Here is a 26,456-nt window from a genome sequence, read left to right on the forward strand (position 1 = left end):
AAAAAAGTAAAAAAAAATCAAAAATCTCATAACGATTCCGTTGAAAATTTTTTTAAATATTTTTATGCAGATTTTTTAAGCTTAAACTGGTATATCAACTGAGGGGATTTTTTTTATAAGTACTTTAGAAACTCCTTTTTTGGAGGTATTTTCAAATCGGTCCAGCTCACCTAAATGTTAATATTTTTCCGAAGTATTTAGGGGGACGTCTTCGAATATAATCAATTTTGTAATCCCGGCGGAAAACCCGTAACTTTTTTTGGTGATGTAGTCTAATGTACATACATAGTATGTATGTAAAACCCCGCTAATCGCTTTGAGCTTCGAGAAAAATATTATTAATTGCATTTGAAATAAATTAAATGTGAAAAGCAATGAAAGATGGAGATAAATTTGCTAGTGAAAAATAAATATTCAGGAGAAAGTTTACGCTTAAAGCTGGTGGAAGTAAAAAAATGTAGTGGTTATTTTTATTGATGTTGGATTAAGGAACGTGTCAGACGTGGCAGTGCAATATATTCCGAAAAGGCGGTCAAATTGAGACTTTATTCATAATTTTCTTTATTATTTCACAGGAATTCGCGATCAGTGTCACACGGCAACCCTCGAATGGTTTGACAGACAGCACCTGCATCAAAAATAAAAATTGCTAGTGCAGCACGAGCAAGTTGAATTATACATACATATTTTCGAAATCGATTTGCGCTCTTTCTGTTCCAGTCACTAATTGCAAATTTTATTTCTGAAACTGATTTCCGTAAAGCTTTCTCAATTTGACAGCGAATTGCGAGGAAATGTTGGAAATATTGCCAATTATGGCCCGTTTTGACTGAAGATTTTTTATGGTTTTTGCAAAATTTATATTTTCGTACAATTTTATACATTTAGAAATTTTTTAGATTTTTAAAATTTCTAATTTTTGAAATTTTTCGGGATTTTCTAAAAATTGCAATTGTAAAATTTCGAATTTTTGTAAAATTTAGATTTTTTAAAATTTCGAATTTTTCTAAAAATTTTATTCCCTTGCATTTTTTTAAATTTTAATAAGCTACTTTTCAATTTCTTTTATTTTAATTTTTCTATATATATTTATTTTTTATATTACTACTTTCGTTCATTTTAATTTTTTATAAATTTTTTGTTTCATTTTATTTGGATTAATATTTCATTATTTTTTTCATTTTCATTTATGTTTATTTCATTGCATTATTTTTCATTTCATTTCATTTTTTATTTCAATTTATTTTATTTATATTTCTTTTTTTATATTATTTAAATTTCTTTTATTTCTTCTATTTTGTGTTATTTCAATTTATTTTATTTCTTTTTTTCATTTTATGTATTTCACTTCATTTTATCTCTCCTAGTTTTCATTTTATTTATTATTATTTTCCTAAATTGTTTGATAAAACCATATTTTCTTTTGAATATTTTCAAAACTTTGTAGATGCTAAAATTTTGTTTAAGTTTTGAGTTTTGGAATATTTTTAGATTTGAAAAATGTTGAATGTTTAATTTTTTTTTTAATTTTGTAAAAATAACCACTTTGAGATCGTGAATTTTCGTAAAAATTTTGATTTTTGTAACATTTTAATTCCTTTTAATTCTTTAATTTTTAATAAGTAACATTTTAAATTGACTTAGATGATTTAATATCTTTTATTTCAATTTAAATTTTTTATGTCAGTTTATTGTTTTTTATTATTTTCCTAAATATATTTTTATAAAACCGTTCTTTCCTTAATAAAATAAATTTGTTCATAAGTGCGGATCTCTATATCCACTAATAAATTTCTCAAAATTTTTCATTTAATTTATATAAATTCATCATTTCATGCACCGCTGCATTAGTTATAAGAAATTATTGTTCAAATTGTTACGCTAAAATGCAAACGTCGTCAACAAGAGGAAAAAAATATGAAAATCAAATGAAACGCACACGTACTCATTAAAAACGTTTAGTGAAGCGCACAGCTCAGGTAGCGCAATTAAATTGTAATAAATTGTAGCGAAATATTGCAAGTACAAAAAAAATGCTAGCTCAAAACGAAATAATAAAAATTAAAAATAATAGCGATTTCTGTATCGCCACTACTCCACTATTAATTTAGATATCAACAGGCCGGCTAGCCAATGTCAATGCCTTGCAAATGCTGCCTTCAGTATACAATTTAATGGGCGTCAGACAGCTGGCGCTCTTGCTACGTCGACATATGCGACATATGCGCGATGGGCGCGCGTACAGTACTACTAGACGAACTAAAAATTGTTGAGGAATTATAATATTAAGGAAATTAATGTAGGAAATAGTTTGGGTAAGTTTTGCTCACATGAATAACTAAAAAATTGAGGATCACTAATTGAGTAGAGAAATATCAATTGATTCGATCAGGAGCCGAATAGTTTTAATACAGAATTTACTTTAGAAACAACTAGAGTAAATTTTTGGGGAAAACTGTACTGTAGAACACAGTTCCGTTTGAAAATATCAGTGAACGTGAATAGAAAAGAATATTTAAAAGATCTCGAAATATAACTACAAAAAGGCGTCTGAGATGATAAAGATCACAGTGCAAATAAAGATCACTGATTTAACGATCATTGATGCAAAAAAAAAATTACCTGCGCAGGTCTATAGATCCACAATCATCCGCAAAAAATGGCAGGAATGAATTCTACAATCAACGCCTCGAATATCAAATGAATGGATCTACTGAGTTGTAATCCGCAACTAATAACAGAAGGGAACATTATGAATTCTATAAAAAAAAGAAAGCCGATGACGAGCACTTTTGCCTACAAAACAGTAGTTTTGAATATTAATGCACAGTGGTTCAAAACTGGCATTTAGTGTTCACAATTCAGTCTGGAGTCTTAATTTTTCACCCAATTTAATAATTCTTTGTTTGCTTAAGAATGAATACCAATACAATTTGCAAGAGACCGGTTGAGCCCGATTTTTGAATTTTTGTTTGTTTATATTAAATTTTTAATGCAAAAAACTAGAAAAAGTAGAAACTTTGAAGAAAATCCATTTTGCTAGTACAGTTAGTAAATGTTGGAACAGTATCATCGATTTTCTTCAAAATGGTTACTTTTTTGCACTTTGCATTAAAAAATTTAATACACACAAACAATAATTCAAAAAATCGGGCTCAACTGTGGTCTCTTACAAATATTATAAAAAAAAAATTAATTGAGTGCAAAACGAAGGCTGCAGTGAATTGTGAACACAAAATGCCAATTTTGAACCACTGTGCAATGGTGGTATTTAATCGAAGCTAGTAAACAGGTTATCTTTTGTGAACATCACTAGAAGATGGCAGACTAGCTTTGAACAAAATGCAATTAATAAAAAACAATAGTCAGTTGAAAAAGTCTTGCTATTATTTGAAAGAAAACTGAGTACAATCGCTGATAAAGCATTCAAGCTAAAGCCTAACACATTTTTTTTATTTGCACATAATTTTGAATGCGAAGAAATAATTTTCATAAAGTCATGCCAATTAAAAATCAATACTCAATCGACCATCGACAAATATTTGTTAACACTTAGCAAAGTGTGACGATCATCAAATACAAAACGCACACCCGAATGAGCTTTAAATACTAATAAAATATAAAATAACATAACAAAAATTCGTTAACACTTCAACAAATAGTGCATTAAGCAACAAACTGCACAATTATTGGCATATATTTACGATTCAAATTAGCAAAAGCACTTTGATTGATTTTCTACAACGTCTGACATTTTTCGATTTACGTCAACATTTTCATACATTTTGATATGAAAATTTTCCTATCAATTATATTGCTGCGCCGATAATGCGAATATTCGAAGAAAAGATTAAAAAAAAAAAATGGATTTCAAAGCAAATCCCTCAAGGGACACATTCAGCGCCAACAGAAAGTGAAGCGTCTTAACTTGGATTTTTTTGCGCTGGCAATTAGCGTTAATTTGGCGGAAGCAGCGCAATCAAATTGAATTTGTTATTATTAATGGAGAAATTTATTTATTCGCGGCTTCATTGAATTTATGGAGTTTAGGTCACATGGTTGAATGATAATTAAGCAATTAACTGATAGCGAGCAGTGGGTCGGATATTTGCATGATTTTGAAATGATAATTGAATATCAGATACAAAAGGCATGCTAAAGCCGGTTAGACTTATATACATATGGTCGCTTTGGTAATTAAGACATTTTTATCTACTCGAGTGTTTGTGTGTAACGTGCCATCAGACAAGTATTAGTTTGCCATCAAATAACCTGTTGTGGCCCGCACACAACTTTTGCTATTATCTCGATTGAGAAAAACAAAAGAAACTTGTTGCTTTTGCGTGTGTTAATAAAAAATTTGCAAACAACACAAAAAGCAAGCAATTTCGTTCCATTTTATCTATATTTTTTCACTACTGACCTTTTTATTTCATCAGCCAAGCCAATTACCGAAATTGTTCTAAAAAATTTTGCATAAAAACAAATTTTGTATATGTACTATTTACTTCTATTCTTCGATCACTGCTAACCCTCACCGAGTAACTGTTGCAATCTTCAATCTTGTTTTGCTTGTTTTCTTTTTTTTTTTTTTGGGTGTTGGTAGTTGTGGCGCAGTGTGTACACGTGTATTGTATGCGTGTGCTAATGAGCGCTAATGGCATGTGATCGTGACAGCCCAATTCGTGAAAAAAAATATAAATATTTTTTTTTTGTTGAAGAAAAAAATCGTCAGTATAAGTTATTAACAAGTCTAAATATAGAACGGTAAATAGTTAGTGATGTGGTCACAGTGCCAGTGGGATTTCTGATAAAAATAAGCATTTCTTTATCAACATGAGAAGCAAGCGGAGTGATAAATAGCTTTTCAGGTGATCGATGTTTTGATGAGTTGTGTATACATATCAACTTCAATGTAGACGTTGAGATGCGGTTACAACAAAAACACCTGAAAGGCATACGGTACCACGAACCGGCCTTAAATTGTTTTGCCTTAATAAAATATTAAAAAAAAAAAATCGTGGCGTGCTAGAAGCCTTTGATAAAACCTTAAAATTCGCAAAATTTCTTCATGCATATCGACAGGTCCCACGGAATGTAAGTACGAACCTCTAATCACTCAGCCACAGCGGCCAAAGCGGTCGATATAATAAGGCGGTAATTTTTTGTTGCGTTCTTTTCGAAACGAAATTTCTTAAATTGTTCTACACGATATCGTAAAGATCTTCCGTACCGATTTAGCTTACATTTTTTGATCCGATGTCCCGTTTCTTAAGTTAGGAATTTAATTAACTAAACATTTTCATGAAAATTCATGTCGTTTTCTTCAAACTAGTGCCATTTTTGCCAACAAATTAAAAAAAAAAAAATCTTTCCCTACATAGCGCGCCAACTATTTCCTTTCTAAATAAGAAATTTTTTTTTTTGTAATTTTCAGACGATGTCCTATTGTGGGATTGATGACTCATATCTTCACAATTTTATAATTTTTCCAATTTTTTTTTATGTAAGTATTTAAGGAATTGTTGAGGAATATCGACTTATTTTTCTATTTTTTTTTATATCACCAGCTAGATAAAGTCCTCTTCGGTATTAGGACCCGATATGGGATGCTGGAGAACTCTGCAACAATTTCCTTAATTTTCGTTTCAAATAAAGTACTTCCACTTCTTGAGCTCATTCCAGATGAACCTAAAGAAAGATACACTGATTGCATATTGCAGTTTTCTTTAAACTACTCTGCAAAAGCGTGCAGCAAGAATAAAGAGTTAAGAGAAATCTTGGATAATTGTGAGTATCACCGGCATATTGAAGATTTTTGAATCTTAAAACTAAAAAAAATAATCTCCTCCTTTCATGATCCCTCATATTATTGAGCAGTTGTAACTATGCTTAACGATTTCTGAAGATTACTGAGTATGGCTTTCTCAAACTGCAAAAAATGTTAGCGAGAAAAATCCTATATTTTACTAACTAAAGGATTTTACAATATTTATGTAATGATCACGTTCAAGAACAGTGTTACCAACCTCAAATCATTTTTTTTTAGACAATTGTGCATGAGTGCGATAAGTCTCTTTTAGAAATATTCGACATCATTCACTGTAATATATCAATTATATTAGCTACTAGCTTAACCGACATACTCTTCTTGTTCGGTTGAAAACTTTTTAAACGAAATGTAAGCGATAATTCTAGATACCAACTTTGAAAATAAGCAAACGAACTTTGTACATAAGTATGTACATTTAGTTAGAAAATAAGTAGGGAATTGGCAAAAAAAATTTTAAATCAAATGAAAACGTCAACTGATGACCTGTCACGCGATCTTGTTGATCGTGGCAATGGAGTAACGAGAGCAATCACAAGCAGTAGCAAGTACACAAAAATAAAAACGTGAGCGTCACGAAAACAACAACAAAACAGCATAGATACAAATATAAGTACATACTCGTATATTTATAAGAATACACAATTGAGGGCTGCCAATAAAGTAAATAAGGGTGATTAAAAAAAAATAAATTAAAAAGGAAAAAAGTGAGTGGCCACATGTTACAAAAATAAACTAAGAAGAAAATGTGTGAATATCTAAAAATACACACACCAAAAGTAGATAATGAGTAGAAAGGTAAAATGAAAATAATTCAAAGAAAATACAAAATTCTGCTCGCTATGTGTGTTTATTTAATTTTGCACAAGAGAAAACAAATGCGCAACGAAAGTCAGCAAGGTGTATTGTTTTAAGTGGGAAACTGGCATCAGAAAATAATTTAATCTAAGACGAAATAGGAAAAAGGGAGAAAATCTGGATAAAAACACAGCAGTAAAAATTTGCGTTAGGTGATGACATCAATGAATGAGAAAATTTTTAGCGAAGAATTAAAAGAGAAGCACGAAAACGAATTATGGATAAGTATCTAATTAGAAAAAGAGGTATTAAAAATGTAGCGTACATGGAGCACTAACTAAGCAATCAACAACCCGCCAGTCATGCAACTTTAGCTGGAGCATATATGTATTATGAAAAATTCTGTGCAAATTTCGCACAACAACAGTCGAATTAATTAGTTTCCGCGTAGAGTGAAAATCACAAACAAGGAAAATACCAAGGAAATGTGTTATAAAAAGTTAAATTTTACTATTCCGGCGAAAAATTAAGGGGTGACCTCAGACAGCTAGCTACCAAGCTTGTACAACAGACGCAGCAGTGAGTGATGGATGGATGGGGCAAACATTAAAGAGGTAAATGTTTACAAAACACGAATGGGGAAATGCAGTGAATAGGTAGAAAGTTTATGCAGTCCCCATGCGGGAGGAACGAAGGGAAATAATTACAAAGAAGCCAAAGTATTGTGGTTGCATAAACTCTTAGGTGGAATGTAGTGAACGAATTCCAGCGCTGTGCGAGGAGCTCGCAGCCATGGCAAGCATACGCAGGCACCGTTGCAGTAGTGGGAAAGCAAATTTCGCTGAAAAACAAACTGATGAAATCAGTCATTTATATTCGTGTATAATTAAATTATTTTCTTTTGCCTAAGCACCGTACATAGATGTGAAAAAGAGTAAAACAACAAAAAATTGGATGTGGGCGTTATGGAGGCGACAGTCGGCGTGGAACAGCTTTTGAAGCTAAATAATCGAAAAAACCATTCGAGCAGTGGCGTAACTGCCAAAAGACTGCAGTACAACAGCAAACAAAAAACAGAATCAAAAAAGAAAACAAAAGCAACAAGTCATTTTTAAGCAAAAACAAAACCGAATAAAATTCTCATATAAAAATTTAAGAAAACCGTTAATGTCTTTACGATCAAATGATCGAATCTAAACCTAATTAGTATGGGACCACCTCTGAGGTACAACCTTTCCTTAAAAAAAATTATAAAAATTTTAGAAAAAATTTAGAAAAAATAATAAAAAATATAAGACATAAAACATAAAAACAAAAGTACATAAAGCATAAAAAAATATATAAAGTAACAAATATATATAAAAAATTGTATAAAAAAACATTAAAATAAAAAGATACAGACAATACAAAAAAAAAACATATAAAAACAAAATCATTAAAACCGAGAAAATTTAAAAACAAAAAAATTAAAAACAAAAAATTAAAAATTTAAAAACAAAAATTTTAAAACAAAAAAATTTAAAACAATAAAATTAATACCAAAAAAAAAATAAAAACAAAAAAATTTAAAAACAAAAAAATGTAAAATCAAAAAAAAGAAAAAAAAACAAACAAAAAATGCAAAAACAAACAAATGCAAAAACAAAAAAATGCAAAAACAAAAAGATGCAAAAACAAAAAATGCAAAAATAAAAAATGTAAAAACAAAAAATGTAAAAACAAAAAAATGTAAAAACGAAAAAATTTAAAAATAAAAAAATGTAAAAAAGGTAAAAACAAAAGAACTGTAAAAACAAAAACAATGTAAAAACGAGAAAATGTAAAAACAAGAAAATGTAAAAACAAGAAAATGTAAAAACAAGAAAATGTAAAAAAAAAATGTAAAAACAAAAAACAAAAAATAAAAAAATACATAAAAATCGAAAAATATAAGAAAATGGAGCAAAATTATAACTTACAAAAACTAAAGAACAAAAAAAAATATATTAAAAATTTTGAAAAAAGAAAAAATATACATATGTACATATATAAAAATATGTAAACCCAAAAATACGAAAGTCCAAAAAAAAAAATCGGATTCATGTTTTTTCTGTTGTAAAAAAATTTTGATTGTGCAAAAAAATCACCCAAAAAATCATGTTTCCAATTATTGTTAAAAATCTTTAAGGTGTTCTATTCCCATAATTTTCAATGCGATTTTTTAGGAAACTGTCAATTTTGACCATTAAAATCAAAATATTCAATATTTTATCGAGATAAACATGAGCACAGACGCCACCACATCGTATGTGACATATGTAATTAGCAGACAAAATTGTTTCATAAACGCATACTTAAAAAGTGTTCATTAAAACACGAGTGTCTGCCAAAAATTATGCTCGCACAAACGGAGCTACATATGTATGTATGTAACTTGTGTAATTTTTTGGCATTAGTGAGTTAAGAATTAAAAAAAAAAAACACTTTTTTACTCTATGTTTTTTTGTCACCTTCACGTAACTGCAGAGCACATTAAATAGCCTACATTTAGGTGCTTAAAAATGAAAATAGGTGCTTAAGGGGAAAAAGCTTATTGGATGGCGTGAAGCTACAAAATGCTTTCAATTATAGACTATGTACCAATTTCGAATTCGAAAATAAACTGAAAGCAGTATATAATCTGCGACCATACGCATCGAAACGCTCAGCACATTTGTCTTTTGCGATTGAAATTTTTTGTCGACGTACATCGCCCACTCGGGCTATTAGTCTGCATACAACCACGAGCAGCAGTGCATAGAACATTTTTTTTTTTACGAATAATTCTCAAAAAAAAAAAGAAATATATTTGAGCGCTAGAAGATTCCTTACAAAAAAAAATCTAAAAAGTTATTTTTAACTAAATTTAAGTGCGCGTAAATGCTAAAAATAAGTGCAGAATTCTAAAAAAAAAAAGTGTTTTTTTTTATTGAAATATTTTTTCGAATTTTTTTTTGTATCTTCTCGCTCCAAAGCACTTGAAATGTTGACAAAGCACTAAAGTGCATAAAAAATTGTTGTGATTATGAGGCGCAAATGTGTCGCCTAACCAAGGAGAAAAGTTAAATATGTGTCATGGAAAAAATAAAAAATGGGGAAAAATAGAAAAAATGGGAAAAAGAAATTGGCATAAATAACAACTACATATTGTACATATGTAGAAAATTCAGAAAACAATAATGATTGAAAAAGGAGGCATATGCCAATCGCTAGCAGCGGACACACCCATTTTAGTGACAAAATAGCTACGAGCTTGCTTGACAGTAACGAGTTTGGTAGACAAAAAAAAAAATTATCAATCTGAGCCATGTACGTACTATGTATATCTATGTATGTTCATACATATATGCACATCCATACATACATAGAAGTGTATGTATGTAAAAAAGATAATTAATACATTAATTATAAATTTGTGTACATACATACAATACATACTACATACATACATGCTCTTTATGTAAAAATTATTCAAGCTTAATGAAGCGCAATGATTTACACATTTGCATAGCTGGATGGACATGTATTTTATATGATCCGTTTTTGTTGTTTATTATTAATTTTATTACAATTATCATCTGGACAAGAATCAATTCAGAGCGAGTAAACAAATTGATACATTTTGCTTTAAGGTACGCTCGCTGCGGGCTTTACGTGTGTGCTTAGTCGATCAGCAGATGGAAAGTTTTGTTAAGAAATGTGTAAAAATAAATATACAAAAAATCATCAAAACTAAAGTAGAAAATATAGTATAAAAAATAATACGTCATAATACAAAAAAAAACTAACAAGTGCCAAAAATTAGATGAAGTATCAAATAAAAACACCCGAAGTTTTGCGTATAATCCGATTTAAAACTTGATATTTATCACTAAGCTTAAAAATTACGACATAATAAATTTTACTACATTCAAATTATTTTTTAGTATCTCCTTAATGTTTTCACATAGGTTATAAGAAAAACATTTGCAAAATAAGCATGACCTTCCAGGGTTAAAGAATTCGTTATTGAGTTAAATTTTTGTTAAGAAATGTTAATAAAAACCAACAAAAGTGAAAAAATACCAAAATACTATAGAAATATAGTCTTTTATAGACATTCTGGATATTCTAGCAAGTTTAACTGTTCAGTCCAATTTTAATAACAAGGAACTAACCACCACTTTATATGCTGAACCACTGAATATGCCCACTCACATCCTTTACCTGCCGTAAGATGAAAAGGAAGCCAACATTTATAGTAGATTATTTAGAAATAGTTTAGTAAGCTGCTACAATGAAACAGTGAACGATTTTCGTTCGGTTTTCCTTTTATTTTTTTTTTTTAAGTAACTTTCTGCAGTTGAAAATTTTCCAGTATTTAGATATAAAATTAATAAAAATGTTCTATGTAGTTCCATGTTCAATAAAAGAAATATTAAAAAAATTTAGACTCTGGTATATAAATAAACTGGTTTACCCTGTAATCGAAACATCGAGATTTCTAAAAAAAAAAAACGCCTAAATATATTTAAAAGAAAACGGGTTGAAACGCCCGGTTTTTTTTCATCGCATCGGGTTAGTATGCCCGGAAAAAAATTTTCTCAGTGGGGGGGGGGGGCATTTTTAAATTTTCCATACACTATCTATCGTCTTCCGATATTTAGCGACCAATGTATGGCGAGCCACCGCCGCTTTGTTGGTATCACGGCAAAGCAAATTAAAGCAGCGGTACAGCGCTACTTCACAAGACCGCAATATCTAAGGATATGAGCGTGCCCAACACTGAAGCCTTCGGCATCTAATTTCACAAATTTTGGGTAGTCACACCCAAGGCGAATTTATATAAGGTGGTGTTACTAGCTCAGCTGATTTTGTGTATGTGTTTCGCTGCACGGCTTCTGATATCAATTTGAAAAATTTTGTTTGAATTTCTACACACACTATTACAGATTTTGACAGTTTATGCCGCCAAAGCAAAAACAAAATACATGTAAATTTTTGTTTTTGTACTCCTGCTATCACCTTATATTAATTCGCCTTGGTCACACCCAGGACCATACATTTAAAAACGAAAAATTACCACAAAGCTTAGGGAAATGATCGTTTTAATCTTTGTTATATTTAGAAATTCCTATACGTATCTCAAGTTGTCGAAAAGCTGAACCCAGTCTAAATTTATGCCTGTTTGTTAAGAAATAATATTATTTATGGAATTCCATCATAAATGTGTAGAAGGTAGAATATACTTAATTTTCCTAGTCTTTTTTTCGCCGTTTCCTGCTGATGTTGCTGCTGCTACCGCTGATGGCTCTGTCATTCAGTCATTGCACACAGAACAGCTGACTTTCAAGCCGCGATAACCTCAATGACCGACTTTATTGTGCAAATTATACAGATAGTATATACTCCGCGCTCGTTCAGTTCAACAATGATAATTCAATTTCATTTCAAGTAAAGAATGAAACTGAATGAAAAAAAAAACAAAAACAAAAACAGAATTACAGTTTTAAAAAAGTACAAAAACGAATGCTTTGAAGGCATTTGTAGGAAAGGAAAAAGCCAAAGCGCACAGTAAACAAAAACAAGCGCCAGAGGGTGAGAAAAAATACAAAAAAAAAAATAGAATAAAATAAAATAAAAAATAAAACTAAAAAGCGTACCCTCTAAATGCAAAGCTGAAAAGTTATAAAATAATGAAGAGTATGTCCGCTTATCAGCTAACGACTGACGGACCACCTGACTGCCTGACGATTTGACTGACCGCAGAATATTTATAAGCATGATGTACTATATATGTATATGAGAATCGCTGCTGGCAGCCGCAGATTTCAGCGCGCTCGACCCGAAATGATAAACAGCGGAGTTGTTGTTTTTAACGCAGAACCTTTGGAAAACCGCAATTTAATTAAAAATTATTGCAATGACGTGATTTGTATATTTTTTCTAGATTAAGCTCTTCTTCGCAAAAATATGGAAAAGGCGGGAGTAAAAGAAAAAAAAATGAAACAAAAAGTGCTGGCCTATCATTCATTGGCCTATGGACTGACTGTATACGAGTCAATAATCACTTATATTAAGGAACGTTGTATAGAAAACTTGGCTTTTGTAATTTTTCTTATATTTTGTGTTACAACAACATTTTACACACGCGTTCGTCTTTGTTCTGAGTATTGTTTACAATTTCGCACTACATTTTTTTTATACATATTTATGTACAGTGGCGGTCAAAAATGGATGAATGGTGTTTCGTTTTTAATATTTGCAACGTTTTTCAAGCTGAATGTTTTTGATATTTTTTACAAAAATATGATTCATGCTTTAATAAAAACCATATAAATCACAGTTTCAAACTTAATACAGAACTTAAAAAAAAATTAGCAAATTTGTATCTAAATTTCGAGCTTTTTAACCAGAATTTTTATATATTTTTTTTGTGCATGCAATTAACAGGCAAAATGTTAGTAAAATAAATACAAGTTTTGATCAGCTAAAAAATCGCATTGAGTTTTAATATTTTTTTTTTTTTGCTGGTGGCTTTTGCGGTTTTTTTTTTTCATAGAAATAGCGAAATTTAGGTAAACTGGCGTTGATTTTTTTTTTTTTTTTTTTTTTTACTTTTTTCGCAAACGGTCTTGCTCATACTCTTCCAAAAGAAATTCATGTTTATATAGAAAAAAAAGTGCAAACGCCGTCAACTAAAAAAAGAAATTTTAAATCAATGCTATTTTTTAGCAGCACAAAACTTGCACTTATTTTACTAAAATTTCATAAGCCTGTTAACTGCATGCCCCAAGAAAATTATAAAAATTCCGGTTAAAAAGCCCGAAATTTAGATAAAAATTTGTGGAATTTTTCTAAAATCTGTATAATGTTTGAAAGTCCAACTTATATGGTTTTTGTTAAAGCATGAACCATTTTTTTATAAAAAAAATATCAAAAAAAAATTATCTTGAGAAACATTGCAAATATTAAAAACGAAACAACATTATTCATCCACTTTTTACCGCCACTGTATATTGTACACATGTTGTGAAGTTGGCCTCGAAGATATCAAAGCTTAAAACAATATGGTATGTAAGAACGTGCCTATGAATGGAAATACTCTTATAATCACATGAATATTAAGTATGTAAATATTAACAAATTTTAAGAAAAATTTTACAATTCCAAAAATAATTGGGGAAAATTTCGGCAGCGCTAAATTGTTGATATGAAGTATAACTTGCAACGGAAATGTATCGAGAATTCATACACGTGTACAAGAAAACGTGTAATGAGCGAAAAGACGAAATGCCTTAAATGACGTTTTATTTTTGAAAGAAAAAAAATAAAATTTATTGAATTCATTGACACTAGCGGTAGCCAATTTTGGCAAACAATGGCGGAAATGGAGCGCGCAGTGTGTTGTAAAGGATAGAAAATGTACCAAAAACAAAAAAAAAAAAATAAATGCAAATACCTATAAAATCCGTAGCAAATAATTATGTGAAGAAATAACTTTGCAATTTGGAGAAAAACAATTATATATAGTTAGTTGAAAAATGTCGTCGGGAGATCATTCAATAGTTCTGTCTGTATTGTTTTCAATATTTTGCTTAAGTTTAAATAATTCTTTAATACTTGTGCCTTACCAATGTTGAGTTTTACGATTTTATTTTGCATAAGAGACTTACCTATAAAGAAACAAGAAAAAAGTTAAATTAAATATTGTACCAAAAATTTAAAAAAAAATATTCAATAGTTTTGGTTGTTTTTTTTTTTTTTTTTTTATAAATATCACTTTTAATTTTGACCGAATTTTTTAAAATACATACAATTTAAGGGTATGAGCGAAAAACGGATAATTAAAAAAAAATTGGTCCTAACATTCTAAAATTTATTCAAATGTCTTTTTGAGGTTTGAACGTCTCAGGAAAGCAATGGAATTCTGAACATCGTAAAATTTTGAGCCAGCAATCAAAAAAATCTGAATATAAAATAAGTACTCTTTACATTAATGCAATGTGTTTTAAATTTCTATTAAGTGATTCAAAATATTAAAAAAAAATAAAAATAAACAATATTAAAAAATAAAAACAATATTAAAAAATGAAAGCAATATAAAAAATTAAAACACATGTACAAAAAATATGCATACACACTACATATGTACAAAATAAGAATCTAAAAAACCATAAAAAATACTAAACAAAAACTAATAAATATAAAAACTTGCCAAAGTAAATAATTAAATTTTCCTGAGTTTTTAAAAAAAAGTTTAGAAATTTCATTTTAATATTTACTTGTAGTATATATTATATTTTTATAAAAAATTAGCGGAAAAAAATTAAAAAAAAAATTTGTTTGCATCGATTGTGTAAAATTCTCCGTGCCAATAACACTCTTTTCGGCAGTGTAAGTACAAAAAATATACATGTATGTATAAAAAATGAAAAAAAGAACATAGAAAAAAAATAAAAATATGAAAAAAGTAAAGCAAAAATAATAAATATAATACCAAGGTGAAATAAATAAGCCAAAAGTCATTATTGTGCCGCAAAAGTTCAGTTTTAAGTTTCTTACACCTCTTTGAGTTTGGAATTATTTCTCAAATTCTTTTACTCTTGCAAAATTTCAGAGCTCAAATCTTTAGCATGCAATTTTTATACACACCATTTTCTTTTATTATACAATAAATTTTTCATAAAATCGCCCCACATTTACCTAAGACAGTTTTAAACTTGCGAAACATTTTGTTCCAGCTGACGCAGGATGCGACGGACAGCGACTTGTTGCTCGCTGTTATGCGCGTATCTGCCTGTTGGCGGCTCTCGCCCACTCCGGTGGCTGCTGCCAGCGCCTTCTTTTCGTGTCCAGCACCTCCGCCGCCGCATTTGTGCTTACAATTACTACTTTGCCTATGATCCTTATAGCTATCATCACAGTTTGTCGCATCGTCTATGACATTGCGTTGTTTTTTGGATGCCATAGTCGATCCATTGGTGATTGGTTTCTTGTCAGTCGTGGCAGCAGTGGCGGCGGCATTTGAGGTCAACGTTGTGCGCCTCTTACGCTCGTCTTCGCGCTTACTTTGTTTCCTTTGCGCCTTCTGTTGCTTCTGTTCCTTCTCCTTCTGCTTGCGTGCGTATTTCTCACGCAATTTCGGACTGCCGAACTCGTCCAGATAGTACATGGTGTCTTGGAGGCCATCCTTCTTGTTGATCAATTTCGAATCGATATACGGATCGTCGGAGATTTTCAGCAGCGGGAAATAATAATTGCCATCAGTGGCCAATACTTGTGATTCGGGGTTTGTGGACTTAGTGGCTGCTTGCGGTTTGCTACTACTATTACTACTATGATCTCTAGTGCTACTACTACGATTATTGTTTAGGTTATTATGATGATTACTACTGCTAGTGGTTGGCTTATTTGTTTCATTGGCTTTGAGGAGGGACGTAGAGTAAGTGACACTGCCTACCGGCGCTGAGGCGCACTGCGCATGCACGGACGATTTGACGCCCAAATGGTGGTTAGGAGCCGAGGCATCCTTGGCGGCTTGCAGGGATTTGGTCGGCACAATTTTTCCGAACGAACCGTTGAGTGTTGTAGCCGCAGCGGGCACTGAGACGCTGCCGGATTCGCCGACAACGCCCGAGTTGTTACCGGAATCGCTGCCACTGTCACTGTCGCTATCACTGTCATCGTCATCTTCATCGACGTCCACATCCTCGTCATCGCCGACTCCCACGTCCAGCTCATCGTCGTCCACGTCAACGTCCTCATCCTCATCACCAACATCGACTACATCGTCGTCATCATAATCTTCGGGTATGTCCACCTCTTCGATGCGGTCCTCGAGACCCTGCGTGCAGGTGCTGGCGCTACTGCGATACTTGATGCGACGCCCACCGCTGCCACTACTCAAGCTCATGCCAATGCCCGACGAGTGCTCCGACTCGCCGCCATCTTCTGAGTACTTGGAGAGCGACAGGCCGGACGAATTGCCGCCCAGCGACTCGCTGCTCGACGACGAGCATTGCGTTGACTTGAGATGCTGCTGCGAGCCGGCAGTCGAGTCCGCGTCGCCATCTACGGCCAATGCGCCACCGCTACCGCTGCCATCGACGACGGCATCTATGCCGCTATCCTGCGAGAGCAGCTGCTTGTTGGTGGGCTGCTTGAGCTTCTGCAGCTGCCATTTGGCGTTCGAGCCATGCAGACAAAGCGAATTACAGCGGGTGTCCAGTGAACAGTTGTTCGCTGTGGTGCGATTCTTTTTGACAGCTGCGGCCACATTAGTACTGGATGAGGAATTGCCGCCAACAACGACGCCACTGTCGGCCGAACCGGTGGACACTTGACTGGAGAAGCGCTCGAGCAAGGGTATGGTAATCGGCTTGCTACTGCTGCTGCTGTCTGAGCTGCTGTGGCTGATCAGGGGGGCGCTGGCCGGTGCTGTTGTTGCCATCAGGGTTGAAATGGTGCGCGCAGACACTTGCTCTTGGTGAATTGGTTAGAAAGTTTCTGTTGTTGCTGCTGTTTTGCACTCTTTCTAGCAGTTTACACTGCACTTGTGGCGGCTTAGGCGGCTTTGTTATGCGTTGCCTGTTTTGCCTTGGCTGTTCACACTTTTCGATTTTGGGTTTCTCGATTTTTTGTTTTATTTTATTTTAAAATGCCGCTAATTGGCTTAACAAACTCAGTTGTAGAAAAGCACAGTTTGGAAGGCACTGTTTCAGTTGTTGTTTTTGGGTTGCAGTATTTCGCACTGACACTGAGGACGCATGCACTGAGTGTCCTTGATTCGGTTTTATTGCACGCGGCGCACAAATTTTTCGAAAATTTAATTATGGATATTTATGAAAGGAAACGTGGCGTTTCTAAACAGTCACATTGCACTTGTTTACTTTACTGAAATAGTATAGCCATATTAAGTACTGGGAAATACGCAAGCTTTGGCGTTATTTTACGTATACAATTTTTTGCGTGTTTTTATGAAATCGATATGATTTTAGGTTTTCTCTTTAAATTTTTATAAAATTTCACTTAAAAAAAAAATAAAATTCTCGTCTCAAGATTTCCAAAATCTTATGATTATGTTACAAAAACACTTCTCTTAAGTGTTGTTGTTCTCGTTGCCCGCGTTTTCTGCGTATATATTTCTCTCATCGGCCGAGCGTTCTGTGGTTTTCTTACTGTGACTGTCGAATACTGACTGGCTAACTGACTATAACATGTTGCCGCTCATATTGTCACGATTGTACTAAAATTAAAAATTAAAAAATGCGTTACCATACATACGAACGTCCGCGCGCTCGCACACGAACACGAATGCGAGGAGCAGTAAACTCATACCAGAGCACTTACTGCTCACACGCAAACATTGACCAGCAGCACAGCACACATATGTATGACTGTGTAGCCACGGCGTATGTGTAAAATGTGCGCGAAATATTTTTCCCCATCTGCACCCGCCAGCCTCCATCGCTATGCGGAGAGGCGCATTATCCGAGTAGCCGTTCGTGGAAAACAGAAAAGCGAAAGTTGAACTCTTGACGATTTTCCAAGCGCACATACACACACGTCCACAGGGGGCGAACTAACTCACACACACTCAAGCGAAGACCACCCTGCAGGGAAACCGCGAACTAGTTGAGTCGACTTTCTAGTTACGTACTAGACCTTTATAGCCAAAAACGAACCCGGTCGATTGTAACTAGATCCCCAACAGTTCAAACTCAGCGAAATGTGGTACTTCAAAAAACTATTTTATATCACTTTTTTCATTCGAAATATATGTATCTATGTATGTCTAGAACTAGATCTTATCTGTCGAATTTAGAACTATGTGTTTGGCGGATTTTTCGTTCAAGTATGCTTTCATTCTGCACTTCGCAGATGCTTTTTCATGGTTTGGTAATGCAAAAGAAAAATGTGTGCTGAAATTTCATCATCTTCGGACCTTCTGGAATCTAACCATTAACAGCAAACACCTCTGCAACCACACGGAAACCCAAAAATATTGAAAAATCATGATACTTTTTTCTTTCGTGTGTCGATTTTAGAATTGGTTCCGAACTATAGAATTTAGGGCTAGTTCGCAATATTAAATTCGTCAGTTGCTGGCATGCAAAAAAAAATTAACGGGCACTAGTCATGGTTCTAAATTCTCTAGTACACAACCAGTTCGACACTTGTGCGTTTCCCCATAGGGCAGCCGCGATGACGAGAGGCCACGAATGGCCACCTAAACCACACAACACAAATAGCAAACCAGTGCCAGCCGAATGGAGCACAGCGTGCGCGATAAGCTGTAAATGGGTTGCGTGCGAATGCTTTTTCACTGTGTGCGTGTGTGGAAAAGCCGAAGTGCCTTTTAGTAGTAACGCTACGACAGGTAACACAGCAACACAATTTACGCGAAGCTCAACACTTTGGTGGGATGAGAAAATTTTTTTTACAAATACATGTACAACTACTACTTAAATGAGTGCAATGCAATGAATGGAATTAACGGAAATTAATGGCAAACAAGAAGAAAAACGAAAAAAAAAAATTAAAATAAATTGCAAAACATTAGCGGCAGCTAGTGAGTAGTGTATTTTTTTTAATATTTTTTTTTTTGTTTTGTTGGAATGCTTAGTGGGCGTTGTTGGATTATATATGAGGCAAAGAATTCACATTGCAGAAAAAATAACCTTTTGCATTTCTTGTAATGCCAACCAACAAATACCATACTTGATAAATTCAAAAAAAAAAAAAAAAAAGCTGATAAGCTGTAAGTCTATGGCCCAGCTGACAAGAAACCTCTGCTGCTGATAACGCCGAGCGAGCTTACATTAATTTACGTATTTAAGGGTATCACGGCCGCAGCGCTTGTTTGTTAAAGGTTTTACATAAAGAGCTTACAACAAAGTACGTAAGCGGCAAATATATTTTTAATTAGGCCGATTATAAAAATCTTTAGTGCGATTCCACAGAAGTAAAAATGTAGACAAAATATTTTCATGGTAAGACAGTTAATAAGCAGCTTAGTGAGTGTCACGTCACATGATTTTGAAAGCAAATAAAAATGTATATGTAGATTATCGTTTGCAGCTTCTACGACATGAAAGAAATGGATTTTATTTGATTGGCAATAGCGGCGATGAAATATGTGTATAAAATTATCGATAATAAAGAAGAAATTTATCGATAATAGACTTAAGTTCTTAGTAATAACGAAAACCCAATGCCTCTGGAAAAATATGATCGATATCACAAATACAAATTAGGATAGCAAATAAAAATTATCGATTACAAACAAAAATTATCGATTACAAATAAAAATTATCGATAACAATATCAATGTTTTAACTACAATTATCTTTACCATATAAAAAGTATCAATTTCAATTACGAAATTTTGATTAAAAATAAACATTATCGATAACAAATAAAAATTCGATTACGAATTACACGTTATCTATAACAATCGACAATAGACATAAAAATAATGATTACACTAAAATGACTACCCGCGGAAAAAGCCGATAAATTTGAAAAAAGTATCGATCCCAAAGAACATAATAACTAGTAATTATTACGGTAAAGATAGTCAAACATCGAAAAGCTGTCCATAGCAATAAAAGTGGTGCATTCAGTTCGTATTTACAGTTTTATATCTGAGTTCTACGCCCACTCCCATCCTTTTTTGCATTCGAGTAAGGTTCCGTAGTAATACATAATTACGTAGCTTTCGGCAGAATAGATTTGACTGGACTACTACTTAACTAAATGACAGAAGTTACAACTAAGAAAAAGAAAAAAATCTCTGGAAAATTTCGGCAACAGAGTAATGGTTAACGAGAAATGGTAGTCGGGCAACCAAAGAGGCTTATCAGGGCTTTACGCTTTTCTCATATTCAAATTTAAATTTATATTTCGCCACAAAGAATGCATACTGACAACTTTTTCTAATTAAAGAAGCTAGGCCGCACATCTTCAAGGCGTCTTTCATACACGGCCTTCTGCGGAAGTGAATATACATCGTTTAGGTGGAATCGTTTTCAGTAAGCTTCATAACGTACATTTAAATAAAGCTCCGTGTCCATAAAAAAGGTCTTACTCTGTGTTTTTGGGTAGAGGATTGTTAGCACACGGGCAAATTTATAAATTCCGCCCAGGAACACAACTTAGTAGTACTATTGTCGAGTTCGCTTTGGGAAGAATTTAGGCTGTTAATATTTTTATTTTTCTCGCACAAATTACAGACAAATCCTCATCCATCCCCCTCTCCTTTTATTTTTTTTTTGTTGTAGAGAATTAAGAAGTTATGCGAATTCCCGTAAAAGCACTTGGAACTCGATATGAGTTATGTTAGACCTTCTTAGAATAGTGCACTTCAGCTCTACGTTGGGCTAGTATTGTTCTGTGGTAGAGTATTTGTAAAGTGTTCTAGGGATCCCCTGGACTCACTAAATCCAACTCAGGATGGTTACAACAGCAGTTCGTTTTAACAAATGGCCAGCAGAGCACTCATTGCCGGTGAAAGGTGTTGAGAGATGGGAAGGCTATCTTTGACGGCAGTCCCTAATTAAACAAATTCCAGGCGTTTTAATTTGTTAGCCAATTAATAGCTTGTTTACTTAATTTTCATAATTTGAAATTAAAAAATGTCACAAGTACGTACTTCAAACCTAAGAGCAAACCAAGTTGTTTAAAGATATGCCATCATCATCTGTGTAAGAAATCGGTGCTCTTCAAGCACCTGAAAGCAAATGCCAGTTCCAGTAGCACGAGGAATCTTGCCACCTAATCGCTCAAGTGGTCATATGTACTTGAAAAATTTACGTAAAACTAGGGCGGGGTGGGGGGGCTGAAATTAAAAGGCGACGCCTATTAACTGCTGAAAACTGGTAAAATCTAACGTTGTCACTAATTGACCGCACAAAAAAAAAATATTTTCGAATTTAAAAGGATTACTGATTGATGGGGTTGCAAAAAAAAACAACAACGTGAGGTAATGCAAATTGATGATAAATGATTTTGAGCGATTTGGCGAATGGAATAGGCGCGTTGCACGCCTGTCAACAAAGAAATTTGTATGGTACCGAAATGTCGGTAAATGTTGATGTTTGAGTTGCAGTACTGAAATTTGTTATACGATACTTGACAACAAAGTAATGGTGCAAAAAGCTTGTCTACAGCGTATGCAAACATATTGATATGTTTTGTAAGAGATAGTGTGCTTAGCAACGACTGTAAGGCGAGTGTAAATAAAATCAAGGCGAAGGGTCAGCTGTTATTGCAGGAAGTGTGTGCATGATACAGGTATAAAAGGAGCACCTGTAAGGACATTTATGAGTACATATGTATGTATGTATGTATGTCCTCCAACTCGTTTTCATTTGTCCCTATACTCGCTGTATGACCTCATTTTCGCCAACCATTTTTATGGGCACTCCTGTGTCTGCTGGTTCGCAGCGCCCGGCTGAATTTGAATACATAGAATAGTTATTGTTTTCTGACCACACTTTCTACACTAGTCGCTCTAGCGTTGGTGTAGTTATGAGCCACCCGGCCAACAAGCGATGGGTATATTAATGCATGGTCGGCAAAGGAACTAAATCGATAACACCCCCGACTTTATATTAAATAAAGCAAACGGAAATGAGAAATTAAATATTTTTTACTCAATTGCTACCACGTGCATTTCAAGTTTTACTTATTTTAGGCGAGGATTCTAAAGGAGAAGGGGGCACTTACTAAGTGTCCGATCGTCCGAGCGGTAGAACATTAATTTGAAGCGGTCTGGAGAAACAATATTTGAGCAGCATGCATGAATTTTTAAAAGGTTCTAAGGAAGCGGGTGAGCACAGCCGGTTGCTAACTATATCCGTAACATCCCGCCACAAACAAAAAAAAAGCAGGTGGACAATTACTTAAATTACACGTTTGTCATTCATGTAAGCAAGCAACCAAACAACCAATCAATCAGTTACAATTGTACATACACGCTTCATTATTCAATTGATATTTTGTGTTTTGAACAAAAAAAAAAAATACTGGGATTAAGAGACAGTATTTTCTTCTTTATCGGACTTACACCAACTTTATGTCACTTTGGCTTATAACGTATTCACACGCATGTTTTTTTTATATCATTATTTGGGATTCAATTGCACGCAGTTTTGCGTGTTGATGGCGCTTATGGTAGAAAAGGTGGTAAGTAGGAGTCATTGTGTTTTTAATTATATAAATATCATGCAGTTATTCGAGTGTGGTAGAGTTAAGAAGAAAATGATTGAGTGAGCGATTACGCGTGTGCGATTATATGACAAAGAAAGTAATTTATTTTGCGTCGCAAAATTGTCGCTGACGATAATTTCCGAAAATATGTATTATTATTTTTTAAATTTTATTATTTATTTTTATGAAACCAAAACCAAAACATGCATTAAAAAAATTTATATTTTCAAAAAAAAACATTTTCCCAAAAAAAAATTAAATATTTTCCCAAAAAAAAAAAAAAAATATTTTCCAAAAAAAAAAATATTTTCCCAAAAAAAGTGCACAAAAAAATATTTCCCCAAAAAAATATATTTTCCCAAAAAAAAAATATATTTTCCCCAAAAAAAATATATATATTCCCAAAAAAATATGTATTTTCCCAAAAAAAAATATATTTTCCCGAAAAAAAATATTTTCCAAAAAAAAATATTTTCCCAAAAAAAATATTTTCCCAAAAAAATATATTTTCCCAAAAAAAAATATATTTTCCCAAAAAAAATATATTTTCCCAAAAAAATATATATTATAAAAGAAATGGATTCTGACACTTTCATGATGAGCGATAAAAGTATTCACGTAACAAATAGTGCGCCCGCCTGCATGCAATACTATGATTTTAATGTATGTATTATTTTTAAGTACCCAGTGGGAAAAAGGAGCACGTAATAATACCTTATTAGCAACTTACTCTTCACCTGGCAGTCATTACCATTTCCCTGCCGAACGCCCCTTACTTTTACAAAGGCATGGCCGCCTTATGTAAGTTGGAATTTAAAATGTACATTTGGTATCAGACATACTTCTGAGCCGCTTTACAAAGTAAGTTACGTGTAATGCAGAGCAGTCGCTCGGAGTAGTTCGGTGCTTGGAAATAACTTCGGCTGCACGTTATTTTGCAACTGACAACGTAATGTGTCTTCGGAGGTGTTCATTTTGCCCTTTACTAGTAGATGACATTGGCCATGATGACAATTTTGGTACTAAAAACTGAAAGAAAACATGGCTTACCTCGCAAGGTGCTTACCTATTTTCCCAGTGGGTACTTACATACATACATACTTATCTATGTATAGCACTTGCATGTTATTCTTCACCGGATTATAAAATATTTATATATACTTTTTAAGACTCAAGCTGCTGCCATTTCTCTTTGAAGGTGACACTCTTTCCTGGAAGTCTTACAATCGAAAGGTTGGCTACATAAATGGAGGATCGTTTTGCGAAATTATCGCTTAAAACATTATTTATTTTTAACCGACTTCAAAACAAGAGAAGATTATCAATTCGTCGGAATATTTTTTTTTTATGTATGTTACCGCATAACTTTGGACTACGTCAACCGATTCCCATAATTCTTTTGCTATCGGAAAGGTGTTGCCTCAAGGGTGGTCCCATACTAATTTGGTTTAGGGCTGATCATTTGGTCATGAAGAAATTAACGGTACTATTAAATTTTTATATGAGAATTGAAGTCGGTTTTGTTTTTTGTTTAAAATTTTACTTGTTGTTTAGAAAAATTCAGAAAAGGTTGAAGTCTGGCCAAAGTGCTGCCGCTTTGTCAATTAACAAATTTAGTCAGATACCCACTCAACAAAGGAGATTTCTAAACTTGAGGCGTCAATATTTAATAACTAAACTGCTCGCAAAAAAATTCCCAATTGTAATGACAAATGAAAAAAAAATGCTAACTAAGTAGGTACCTACTTCACAGCTATTACCAAAGGAGAAAGCCAAACTTTTAATACTTAATTTCATGCTCGGGTGAAATAAATTAGAGATATGCCATTAGAACTGTGCTACAAATAGCATCTAGGCAGCAATATTTAGACTTGTGATCTTTCAGAAGTGTGAAGTCGTTGTTAGATACTGTGACTGATTTGCTGGACAAATATTCGCTAAAATTCGTGGTATTGTTAAACAAAATTTGGTATATTGTATATAGAAAATATTTATTTATGTGCATTTTTGCCACTAAATATAGAATATGTTAATGGATAGCACCCAAGTATGCAATTAAAGTGGCGACTCTTATCAGAAATCGTTGAACACGCGCAAACGTATGTGGAAAGCAAAGTGTGAAACTTTATTAGTAAAAATAAAAAAGACGAAATTCGTCTATGTGTATAATTAAAATCTTTTGAGTGTGCAAAAAATTTAGGAATTGGCAATAATTGATTTTAAACGCATGAAAGAAAGTTGACACAGCATTAATTTTGTGAGACACGTTCATAGACTAGGTATCATTTAGCATAGTATGTATGTATGTAAGAATAGACTGAAATGATTTTTCACGCCTTAAATGATGCATTCAGATGCTTGTTTGCTAACATTGCCATTTTAAGAAATAACATAAAACAAATGTACATATGAATTATTCGGCTTCGAGGCGAGGTCGAAATGGGCCAACGAACTGGAGAAAACATCAAGGCCAATTAAAAAATTTACTAACAATTAAAGAGAAACATAAAAACGCAGATATATACATTTAATAATAAGAAAAAGGTAATCAAATTAAGAAAAAATTTATAAGGAATTCAAAAACTAAAACCCCAAAAAAATATATTTGGATACAATTAAAAAAATATTTGAATAAAGCTAAAAAATATTTGAATAAAATAAAAAAAAAATTTTTCATAAAACAAAATTACTATTTGAATAAAATAAAAAATTAATGAAACTAAAAAAAATTTAATGATATTAAAAAAAAAAATTATAAAATTCAAAAAAAAAAACGAGTGAAATTAATAAAAAAATAGATAAAAAAATAATTAAATTAAAAAAAGAAATATCAAAGGCAAATAAATATAAAAGTAAAAAATTAAAACAAAACACATTTAAAACAAAAAATAAATAAAAATTAGAAAAGTTCTATATTAAAAAATTTTCATAAAATAAAAATTTTACATTATTTAACAAGTCAAGAAAAAAACTATTAACAAAGAGCTTAAAAAACTTTAAAATGGAAATTCATAAATACTAAAAAATACCAAAACAAAAAACTAAAGAGTAATTAAAAAAACAAATAAAAACATAAAAGCAAAACTAAAACAAACAGAAATTTTTCAAGGAAAAATAAAAAATTAAAAGCATAAAAGGATTTAAAATTTAAATAATTAAGACAATAAAAACTAAGTAAAATATTAAAGAAAATATTACAAAATAAACATTTTGGAACAATAAAAATTTAAATTAAAAAAAATAAAAATTTAGATTAAAAAATAATAAAAAATTAAATTTTTCAAAAATAACCATTAAAAAATAAAACGAAAAAATAACAATGCTCATTCGTTTATATAATACATACAAGTTAAAAATTAAAATTAAGAAAAAATAAAAAACAAGACCCAGATTTAAATAATTTCGAATAAGAAAAAATCCAAGCCCTTTCTGTACATACATACATACATACATACATATATATGTACATATTAACTAAATAGTACATAAAACAGATATATGGCATGCGCCACCAGCATTAAAACAACAGAAAAAGGCGGCGAACTCTCCTCTAATCTATCAAACAAATTTTTAATACTATCAACTTATACTTTCTTTTGTAAAAACATAATGTAAT

General features: G+C 32.4%; 1 protein-coding gene across 3 annotated transcripts in view; it reads right to left on the reverse strand.

Annotated features, from left to right (window-relative positions):
* LOC108358058 (protein kinase 3-like) overlaps positions 1-26,456 on the reverse strand; it is an 81,904-nt gene that overhangs the window by 20,130 nt on the left and 35,318 nt on the right. For 2 of the 3 annotated variants that reach the window (XM_017609188.1, XM_017609190.1), the window contains exon 1: positions 15,332-17,869. In XM_017609188.1, coding sequence (XP_017464677.1) covers positions 15,332-17,078 — 1,747 coding nt within the window. In that variant the 5' untranslated portion in view covers positions 17,079-17,869. Of the gene's footprint in view, positions 1-15,331; positions 17,870-26,456 lie in introns of those variants that run through there. The other variant, XM_017609189.1, reaches the window with a different exon arrangement.

Source organism: Rhagoletis zephyria, unplaced genomic scaffold (genome assembly GCF_001687245.7).
Source record: "Rhagoletis zephyria isolate East Lansing unplaced genomic scaffold, Rhagoletis_zephyria_1.1 Rzeph_scaffold_00198, whole genome shotgun sequence".
Classification (NCBI taxonomy): Eukaryota; Metazoa; Arthropoda; class Insecta; order Diptera; family Tephritidae; genus Rhagoletis; species Rhagoletis zephyria.